Below are 11,636 nucleotides of genomic sequence, written 5' to 3'. Positions count from 1 at the left end.
CTTGAACATTAACTTACCAGACACTGCATAACTGCACAAATTAATAAGCGTAACGCAAATAAACCTATTTTTCTTGTTCTCCGAAAGCAAAATACTTCCTGTTGCGCACACCAAAAAAGTCAGTACAAGACTAATGACATGGCAATCTGCTGCTAAAATATTCGCTGCTAGTATTAGTGGAGAAAAATGGTGCACCTGTGCATAAGGCACATAAGGGAAATGAATGCAATACGATTATAGTAATCAGTCATTAGCGAACGTTGTTAATTAATAATAGTTCGTTGTTAATTATGTATAACAGGATATCATAAAAATTAAGTTAGGAAATTTTTATTAAAATGTTTCTTACATACCATTATATTGGCTGGGCCGCAAAAATATTTGTTGTGGGCTGCATATGGCCCGTGGGCCACAAGTTTGACATGTTTGGAATAGAGGATCAACCTTTTTATAAGGAGACTAGTGTCCCGGTGCACAAATTCTTGCACATTGAAAGGAAATTAATTAGAAGAAATATTTTAATATCACTGATCACCCTTTCTCTATAATAGAAGTGTCAACCAAACTCATGATTAACAATGACAGATTGAAACACACATGTGCGATTGGCCACAGTGAGAGCTTTATTTGTATCATGCATGTGCGAGTTAACTTAGCCTTTTATATAGAGAGAATAAATTTGCTTAATTAGACCCGCTTTCTGATTTAGTTAAACTTTTTCCAGCCCAATGAAGCACCCCAACTTCTCTTTCAGGCAGTTGTCAACAACACAACAGTAAATATCAACACGAAGCAGATCATTATTGTAGGTCACAAAGGGAGAACAAAGGGTAAAATATTTAATTGCAGCAGTGTTTGACTATATTCTGCCCAGTGAGAAAACCTGAAGTCGTTTTCAAGGTCCACCATTTCTTACTGCTTTTCATTCAGATCAAGTTTCTAAACTTTCTAAATCTCCGTTTTCTGGCTAATGAAAAGAAAATAGGGTTCCACCGAATCTCCTATCTACCTACTCCAGGACTTCTGTGAGGATCAAATGAGATGAGGCACAGGAAAACGCTTCACAAACATTTGGTTAAAGTGTAAAATGTTTCCACCTGGCTATAAAGCAAGTCGTGTTCCTGGGCTGAAGAAACTCCAAGGAGGCTAGTCGCTAGGGAGAGGAAACCAGGCGTTGCTACCTGACATCATTACCCGGTGCCCACAGTGACTGTTTCTGGGCTGGGCTGGGCTGTGGGCGCATTTAGTGCCATGGGGTCTTGGCAGCGTTGGCTGTGACTTGGTGGGCTGTCGCTCTGAGGTGGTGGTGGGGCCTGTGTCCCACTTGGGGGAAGCTGAGTGTTGCTTTGTGGGCGCCAGGTCCGCAGTGCTGTTTCTTTGTAAATGGCCAGAACTTGTTACGGCAGCTCCTGCATTGAGCGTCTGCCCTCTGGTGGTCAATGCATGTCATAGCGACCAGTCAGATGGACACTTAGCATATTAGCCTTTTAGATAGATGATAGATAGATAGATAGATAGATAGATAGATAGATAGATAGATTAGTGTGGGTGTGAACCACAGAACTAATCAGCCATCTCGGCAGGATATGGCCGGTTTGAACTGAAGGGGATAGGGACAGAACAGCGTAAAGGAAGGCTGTCAGTAGGATACCATAGAGCAGCGGTTCTCAACCTGTGGGTTGTGACCCCTGAAAATACATCCTGCATATCAGATATTTACATTACGATTCATAACAGTAGCAAAATTAGTTATGAAGTAGCAACGAAAATAATTTTATGGTTGGGGGTCACCGCAACATGAGGAACTGTATTAAAGGATCATGGCATTAGGAAAGTTGAGAACCACTGCCATAGAGCTTTTTCATGTGAATGTGTGCTGTTCTTCATAACAAGATTTTTTTTAAAAAAGGCCTGGAGGTAACTAAGAGCTTATCAGGGCCACCACCACCGAGGTTTTAGGGCAGACAGCCTCCAACAGAGGCAATGGAGGTAAACCACCTAGAGCTATGAGCTGTGGTGTGGGCAGGGCCCCAACAGAGAGCCGGGCATGAGCAGCACTCTGCCAAGCTGTAGGAGTGATGTTGCCATGCCAGTGGGTCCAGAAGCCAGAACATGAAGCCAGAGAGGAGTATTCTTGAGCCTAAGATCTCAGTGAATTTTATAGGTTTCGAGCTTGCTTGGGACCTGTCACCTCATCCTTCTTTCCTGTTTCTTCCTTTTGGAATGGGAATGTATGTCCTAGGCCCTTCTCACCATTGTGTTTTGGAAGTGCATAACTCGTTTGGTTTCAGAGGTTCACAGCTGGAGAGGAACTTTACCTCAGGAGGAATGATACCTTGAGTCTCAGCCATATCTGATTTAGATGATATTGAGAGGAGACTTTGGACTTTAGAGTCGATGGTGGCATGAGTCAAGACTTTTGGGGTTGTTGAGATGAAAAGAATGTATGTTGCATGAGAGAAGGACATGAATTTGGGGGAATAGAGGTAGACTGCTGTGGTCTGAATATTTTTGTCCCCGCCCCCAAATGCATATATTGAAATTACAATGCCCAATATGATGGTGCTAGAAAGTGGAGATAGGAGGGGCCTTTGGAAGGTGACTAGGTCATAAAGGCAGATCCTTCACGAGTGGAATAGTGCCCTATAAGACAAACCCAGAGAGTTCCCTAGCCCCTTCTTGATGCAACAAGAAGTCTACAACTCAAAAGAAAGCTCTCACCTGACCATACTGGCACCCTGATCTCAACCTTCCAGCCTCTAGAACTATGAGAAATACATTTCTGTTATTTATAAGCCACTCAGTCTGTGGTAGTTTATTATAGCAGCCAAACGGACTTAGATCTTGTATTGGTGTTCTATCGCTGAGTAAAAAATTACCCCAACATTAGCACTTAAAACAACAAACATGTATCATATACTTTATGTAGGTCAGAAATGCATGAGTGGCTCAGCTGGGTGCTTCTGAGGTCTCTCAAAGGCTACAGTGAAGGTGCTGGTCAGGCTGTGGTCTCACATGAAGGCTTGACTGAGGAAGGATCAGTTTTCAAGTTCACTCGCATGGTTATTGACAAGATTCAGTCCCTTACAGAATGTTGGACTGAGAGCCTCAGTTTCTTGCTGGCTGTTGGCTGAAAGTCTCCCTTGGTTCTTTCCATGTGTGCTTCTCCATAGGGCGGCTCACAACGCCTAACTGGCTTCCATCAGATTGAGCAAGCAAAAGAGCAAGAGAGGGCACACAAGAGAGAAGCAACAGTATCTTTGCAGCCTAATCTCAGAAGCAGAATCCCATTACTGTTGCCATATTCCTTTCATTAGAAGTGAGTCACTAGGTTGAGCCCACCCTCAAAGGGAGAGGATTATGGAAGGGCATGGATGCTAGGAGATGGAGATCATTAGAGGCCATCCTAGCAATTGTCTACCACAAACGTCAAAGCCATAACTTCGATTTTTTGCCTTAAGGCTATGTTGAAACCAGCCTTCAAATTCTCAAATTGGGGGCTCCATTTTCCCTCTCAATTCAGTTCTTTTGTCCAAATATTTTTCGAGCTGATTTCTTTCTTGTAGCAACTTATCAAATGAAGCGAGCAACAACCAACTCATATTGTAAACATTCTGCCTCAAAATCTCTGTGTCCAATGACCCAGGTCTGTTAGGTACATTTTCTGTCTTTCACAGTCCCAGGAGACAGTTTTACTAAATGCATCACCTCTACATAACTGCGCCACTATTTGTCTAGCTTCCTGTAACAGTTTCTACACCACCTGTTGTTAGCCAGCCAATGTTTGTCACAGAGTTTAGGTTTTTATTAGTACAGTATCATACTTCTAGGTATCAATTTCTATATTATTCATATGCTACTGCATTAAATCCTCTACTTCCTTATATATCTTCTGTCTGTTCTATCATCATGAGTGAGTATGGAAGGCTCCAACCATTGTAGAACTGTCTACTTCTCTCTTCACTTCTGTCCATTTTGCTTCATATATTTTAATGGTCTGGCAGTTGATATGTAAATGTTTATAATTGTTATATCTTCTTGCCGTATTAAACCTTTTATTAATATTTAGTGTCCTTTGTCTCATAATATTTTTAAATTTAAAGTCCATTTTGTCTGATACTAGTATCACCATTCCTGCTCTCTTTTGGTTCCTATTTGCATGAAATATCTTTTCCATTCTCTCACTTTCAACTTGTTTGTATTTTGGTTCTTTTGAGTCTTTTATAGACAGCATATAATTGGATCATGTGTTTTTATCCATTCTTCAAATATCTGTCTTTTGACTGGAAAGTTTAATCCATTTATAATGAAAATACTTACTGATACAAAGGAATTACTTCTCTCACTCTGCTGTTTGTTTTCCATGTGTCTTACAATATTTTGGTCACTCAGATTACATCACTGTCTTCATTTGTGTTTAGCTGATTTTTTTGTAATGAAATGTTTAAATTCCTTTCTCATTTCCTTTTGTGTCTATTCTATAGGTATTTTCTTTGTGCTCACTGTGGGGATTACGTTTAATATCCTAAACTTATAACACTCTAATTGTAACTTAGTCTGGCTTACCATCAATAGTGTACAAAAAGTCTGCTCTACAGCTGCAATCCCACCACTTCGGTTGTCAATGTCAAAAATCACATATTTATATACTGTGTGCCCCAAAACATATACTAATACTTTCTTTAAATGTATTAGTCTCTTAAATTATGTAGAAAACAAAATTCAAGGCGTGGCTCAGTGGTTGAATGGTTGAGTGTCGATCTATGAACCTTTAGGAGATTATGGTTTGATTCCCAGGCAGGGCACATGCCCAGGTTGTAGGTTTCATCCCCAATAGGGGGCGTGCAGGAAGCAGCCTATGAATGGTTCTCTCTCATCATTGATGTTTCTATCTCTCTCCCTCTCCCTTCCTCTCTGAAATCAATAAAAATATACTTAAAAAACAATATTTGGACTTACAAAGCAAAGTTACAGTAGTACTAGCTTTTACATTAATAATAGTGGGGGTTTTTCTTTAAATGTTAGTCACTTACCATGTAGAAAACAAAGTGCTGTTTCAAACTATTGTTGCAATAACACTAGCTTTTATAATTGTATTTACTGTATTAAGATCCTTAATTCTCCATATACCTTCAAGTTACTCTAGTTACCAGATTAAAAGGGTCTGTTTTCCCGAAAGCCCAATAAGACACAAACCTGAGTTTGCAGCAAAGAAAATAAGAGTTTATTTCAGGAAGTGGCCCTTGCCTGGAGACAGGTGAGCTAATGCTCAAAGACCTGGCTCCCTGATGGCTTCCAAGGGATGGGTTATAGAGGAGAGGGAAATCATTAATCATGACGATTAAGGGAGTTAGGACTGTGGTCAGGATTGTGGTCTCTACTGATTAGTCAGTGATAGGGAAAGAGATAGTTGATCAGTGCATCTGGCCCTGTTGTCATCCGTGGCTGTTGGTTTGTCTGGTTTCACCAATTTTATGGGCCTGGAGCTGAAACACAGTTGTGGTCTAGATGTTATCTTTAGTTTGACAGAAACTCTGTCTGGGCGGAAGGGGTGGTTAACAGACCTGAGGCTTTGTTCCCAAGATTATTTGATGCTGGTCAGAACCTCAGTGTCCTCAGGGCTTAATGATTATGGGAGTGCACCTCCAAGGGAGAGGGGGGCAGGTAAGTCAGGGTGCTGGGTGAGACAAGTTTGACTCAAAAGAAAGCAGAAAAAGTCATAGTAAAGAAATGAATTTTCTGCAAGGTTACACTGACTGGTGTCCTTTCATTTCACCTTACAGAACTCCCTTGAAAATTTCTTGCAAGGCAGGTCTAGAGGTCACGAACACCCTCAGCTTTTGTGTTTCTGAGAATGTGTTCATTTCTCCCTAATTTTTTGAAGGACTATTCTGTCCATTTTTTTCGCCCTTTAAGCACTATAAATATATTGGCACACTGTCTCCTGGCCTCCAAAGTTTCTGATGAGAAATTTGCTAATGATCTTATTGAGAATCCCTTGCATGTAATTCCTCTTGCTACTTCCAAGATTCTCTTTTATTGTTCTCTTTGACTTTGAAAGTTTGGTTATAATGTGTCTTGATGTGGGCTTTTTAATTGCAGATATGTTTTTAAAGTCTTTTAAGTTTAAGTATAGTTGGTATACAATATTATATTAGTTTCAGGTGAACAACACAATGATTTGACATTTATATCCCTTACAATGTCACCATGCAAACCCATCACAGTGTTATCTATAATAATAAAAGCATAATATTCTAATTAGACCGGACATCCTTCTGGACGACCTTCCAGATGAAGTCGCAGCAGCAGGGGCCAAGCCCCTTGCACGAATTTCGTGCATTGGGCCTCTAGTTGATTATATTCCCCTTGACCTTTTTACCTATCCTTCCAGCCCCCTTCCATCTGACAATTTTCCATTTGAGCTCTGTTTCTATGAATCTGTTTTGTTTTATTTGTAAAAGGTTTGGAGTGCGCCGGGTCACGCACCTATGACATGAGGCTGTAATGTATCAAAAGGCTTTTATTTCAGGCGTCTCGGTGCAGATGGGCTGAGTCAGACAAAAAAGGAGTCAGTGGAGAATGAAGGGAGAGGCAGATTTTTATTACTCCTTGCTGGCTGCAAGCCATTCTGCTGATGTAAGGGTCTGGTCCGTCCTTAGTTCCTCCTATGCCAGGTGTCTTCTGGTTATCTGGGCTATGCCGTGCCCAAGGCTGCAAGCTTTCTGCAAGATATCTGCTAAGCACAATAAGTTTTCTCTGCCTTGTTTTATTCTCTTTAACCCTTTCAGTTTGTTATTTGTTTTATTTTTTTAATTTCTTTATTGGTTAAGGTATTACAAATGTGTCCTCAACCCCCATGTTATTTGTTTTATTTGTTTTTTTAGATCCCATATATGTTAAACCTTATGATTAACTGTCTGATTAACATCATTAAAATGATCATACTACCCAAACTAATCTACAGACTCAGTGTGATCCTTATTAAAATACCAATGGCATTCTTCTCAGAACTAGCACCAATAATCCTAAAATTTATAGGGAATTGGTGTGGAGTTTTTTATTTCATCTTACTTGGAGCTCATTAAGTTTCTTGGATGTTTACATTAATGTCTTCCATCAAATTTGGGAAGTTTTCAGCCATTATTTCTTAAATCATTGACATTTCTGGGTTGCTGGCTCCTCCAGTTCTCAGGCTGAGTGTATGAGGCAAAAAACAAAACACAGGAAACTACTCAAGGTCATGTTGCTCCTCTGCTCCTCAGATCACTCGCCAGTTTGCCTTCTTTTTTACACCTTTTAGAGCCTCTTATATTTATTTTGTATGTAATACCCAGTGTTTTTAGTTGTGCTTAGATAGAGGAATAGGAAAAGTACTTCATCTTCTTACAAATGGAAGCCTTAGGATGTTTTATGTCTGCATATATACTGTCCTTAGTGTGTTGATTAAATGTTGAGTTTTTAAATTCATGTTTATTCTTTTTTAATGTTTTTATTGATTTTAGAAAGAGAGAAACGTTGAGGTGAGAAATATAGCTCAGCTAGCTGCCTCCTGCATGTTCCCCACTGGGGATTGAGCCCAAAACTTGGGAATGTTGATTTTAAATATTATTCTTTTACCTAGATAAAAGCCAAGAAAAAACATCTGAGAACAAAGAAGGAAAGAAATTCTACCCTAGCAAGACATAAAAATGCCAGAGAAGAACGAGAGGTAAATAAGTATCCATTGATCTGGTTGTTAGCAGCTTCTGAAAAAAATGTTTGCAAGAGAATGGCAAGTTATTTCCTCTTACACTTCCCATTCCCTGATTATTTCTCAGGAAAAGTTAATGATTAAATATTTTCTCATCTTATTCACTGTTTATAAAAGCACAAAAGAACCTTGACAGATGAGAGGTGGGTCTTATTAGGTGTGATATTTACATTTCACTTATATTTACCTTACTCAGAAAAGTATTTGAGTCATCTGACAAAGATACATCCAGGATAGCAAAAAATAAATTAAAATTAAGAAAAATTAAATGGGAATACAAAAGTATAGATTGTGTGGGGAGGTTAGCTTCCACCGTGGCAGAAGGGGAGCTCTGCAGACCCATTCACTAGCAAAAGTAGGTGAGAACTATTAAAAACAAGACAAAAAGCAACCATTTAAACAATGAGGTTCAAAGATTTCTTCCACAAAGAAGTCAAAAAGCAGGAGGCCAGTGTTGCCCCCGAGAGAAAGTAAGTGAAAGCTAAAGAGTGTGGCATTCCCTAGTTCTCGGGGTGTAGCCCCTGAGTTCTGTTGTACTTTTCAGTTACACTGATGAGGTCATCTTTATTCCCAACTCTGAAATCTTTTATTCTTTTATAGTTTTTATACTTTCCCATGTTTGGAAGACTACATGCCATACTTACCATTGATCATCTCTAGAGTATGGAAACACGTTCACTTTTCACTGCTTGCACCTCTGTTGTTTGAATTACACAATATGTTATTGTAATTTTCTTATAATTTGTGAGAAGATACTCCAAAAAAGAATATTCTTTCTAATGGATTCAGCAACTTATCAATGAAAAAGTTGAGCCTTTTGGTCAAGATTAAGGGAGGACTGGGGAGTGAGTATTTCCTGGGGAGTGTTTCAGTTTGGGAAGATGAAAGAGTTCTGGAGATGGGTGGTGGTATTGGTTGCACAGCAGTATAAACGTACTTAAGGACATTGAACTCTACACTTAAAAATGATTAAGATGGTAAATTATATGTGTGGTGTATTTTATCACGCACACACAAAAGATTAAGGGATGATTTAAACAGTGAATTTACACTGGCTGCTATGAGGTTGAGCTAAAGGCTAAAATCAAGCACACACATATAGGGAAAACACGCTCAATAATGGGGCATTTTAAACAAACTGAGCATTTTATAATAAGTCTTTATTTGTTATAAACACCCTGCCTCTCTGTCATCCCAACATTCCTTTCCCCATCACAACGAACATTCACACACTGGTATGCTATGTTACTGTTGGCAGAAACGATTCAATATGGATTTCTAAAATTAAAATAACAACAACAAAAATAACGTCTCTAGAAATGGCCCTAAGAACATACAGCAAATGAAAAAAACATATATTTATGAAAATCTACAACTTGATTAAAAACAAACAGTGAAAGTCTGTTGTGTTTGAATCAACACTCCCTGCTCCCCTCACCCTCCTCCCTCCTTCCTTCCCCTCCCCCCTCCCCCCTCAATGAGACTGAGACTGTAGACAAATTCAGCCCAGACACAGGGCCTCCTCTCCCCACAGATAAAAGTCAGAGAGCTGTCTCCGCAGGAAAGTTATTCTTTCTCCAATGCTGAAGCTACATTCCAGGTAAGTGCAGCCCATTTAGAAATGGGGGTTTCTCCTTCTACCCAGGCCCCATTCATTAAAAAGAGGCTCTATCTTGGGTGCCACATCACTGAGAATATTTTTGGCCCTAATCGCCCTTGCTTTGGCTCGTCAAGTGGTGGTTCCACACTGGAAAGGTGAATTTAGAGAAGACCAGAAACTACTGCCCTCTTCCCACCTACAGCTCAGCTCCTAAAGTGGGGTACCACTGAGAGAAGGTCATGGTCTCCACCACCAGCTCCAGAGACACTCGGGTCAGAATCTTTGACTTGGGGGAGAACCAGATGAAACAGGTCCTAATCTCTCCCCCAAACAAGTGACTTAATTTGCAACAGGTCCTGGAGAAATTCAAGTTTCATGGCATTCTCAAAATCAATACAAGTATGGTAAAAGGCATTGGGAGGGGATTGGTAGGTTCATTGGAAATATAGGCTAAGCGAAACTAAGGCAGCTGATTTTCCAGAGAGAAATGGGCAAAGAGGCAGCTGGGAGGAGCCCACCTGAGATCAGAACAAATCTCAGACGCTGACCTCAGGAACTGTGCCTTCAAAGGAACACAGGTTTGATTGGATTGGCCTGTACAATAATATACGCCCTAGTGTATACTCTAGGGCAGTGGTGGGCAAACCGCGGCTCGCGAGCCACATGTGGCTCTTTGGCCCCTTGAGTGTGTCTCTTCCACAAAATACCATGTGCGGGTACGCACGTACAGTGCGATTGAAACTTCGTGGCCCATGCGCAGAAGTTGGTATTTTGTGGAAGAGCCACACTCAAGGGGCCAAAGAGCCACATGTGGCTCTCGAGCCGCAGTTTGCCGACCACTACCCTAGGGCATTGTTGAAAACTGTAAAGCTAATGGCCAGAAATGAGTGGAACTTAATTGCTGGCTGTGATCAGGGAAAGAGACCAAGACCCCCTGTCAAAACCACTGTCATCCCAGGGTGAATGTGGGCATACCCAAGTCCGCACCCCTAAGGAGCAAAATTAGGAGCTTAGCACTGCAGGTGGCTAAGGGGCTTCACTAAAATAATGCAGCCTGTCACCAAAGAAACAAGCTCTCTAATTGGTCTTGATGTATTAAGTCATTTATAGAACCCAAACCAAGGTAGATGTGTTTGGGAGCTTGTTTTTTATTTTTATTTATTTATTTTTGTATGTAGATATTGTGAGACACATTTATTTAGTTCTCATAAACATATCCACATGGTGGTTTTCCTCAGAAATATCTATGGGGCTTTTTCACCTTTCTTGATTGGAGCTTTTAAAATTGTTATGAAATCATAATCTACATTTAATGTTGGATTTTCCATATGGAAAGCAATCTCGTCATTTGGTCATTTCAGAATGTTGCATATATTCTAAATGTGTCCAAAAACGAATGGGAGTTCATTGATCCTGAAATTTATTTTCTAGTAATCTTTGGCAAAAGGCTGAAAAATGTCATCTTAACTAAAGTGAACATCTGAGGACGGCTCAAATTTATGCTCTTGATTATTTTAATGTTTTGCTTATAAGACATCAATACATCCCAAAATAATAGTAGTAAATTATTTTTAAAATACTTTAACTTCATCTTGTACTAGGACACATTTAATAATGAATTTTGAAGACTTTCAGCACAAACAATTACAGATTCCTATGGTTAAAATTTGTAGATCACATTCATAAGGATATTGGCCTGGTGGTTTTCTATGGGATAAATGTAATAGTTTGTTATGGTTCACAGCATCATTTTAATCCAGGGAAGAGGGCTAAAAATGCAGACATTTAAGAGATCATCAAATCAAGTCCTATCAGTGATTTTCTTCAACCTAATTTTAACCCTATTTCTCCAAATTCTAGTGATTATATAATACTAGAGGCCCGGTGCACAAAAATTTGTGCACTGGGGGGGGGAGGGAGGGGGGTCCCTCAGCCCAGCCTGTGCCCTCTTGCAGTCTGGGACCCCTCAGGAGATAACGACCTGCTGGCTTAGGCCTGCTCCTGGGTGGCAGAGGGCAGGCCCAATCCCTAGGTGCAGCCCCTGGTCGGGCTCAGAGCAGGGCTGATTGGGGAGTTGGGGCGCCGCCCCCTGTCATGCACAGAGCAGGGCGGATCAGGAGGTTGCGATGCCACCCTCAGTCACGCTCAGGGTGGGGCCGATTGGGGGGTTGGGGCACCGCCCCCTGTCACACTCAAGGCAGGGTCAATGGGGAGGTTGCGGTGCCACTCCCTGTCACGCACAGAGCAGGGCCAAATCAGGGGTGGGCGCTGCCCCTGTCACGC

The 11,636-nt window shown here is 40.7% G+C and overlaps 1 protein-coding gene across 1 annotated transcript in view; it reads left to right on the top strand.

The window, feature by feature from the left end:
* The window catches only part of AGBL3 (ATP/GTP binding protein like 3), a 65,560-nt gene that overhangs the window by 33,173 nt on the left and 20,751 nt on the right, over window positions 1–11,636 (top strand). The window contains 1 exon segment of the mRNA XM_023753512.1: window positions 7,625–7,711. Within this exon segment, the coding sequence (XP_023609280.1) occupies window positions 7,625–7,711 (87 nt within the window).

The sequence above is a fragment of the Myotis lucifugus genome, unplaced genomic scaffold (genome assembly GCF_000147115.1).
Source record: "Myotis lucifugus unplaced genomic scaffold, Myoluc2.0 scaffold_46, whole genome shotgun sequence".
In the NCBI taxonomy this organism is placed as follows: Eukaryota; Metazoa; Chordata; class Mammalia; order Chiroptera; family Vespertilionidae; genus Myotis; species Myotis lucifugus.
Note: the sequence above shows the minus strand (reverse complement) of the source record. Positions and strands in the feature narration are given on the sequence as shown.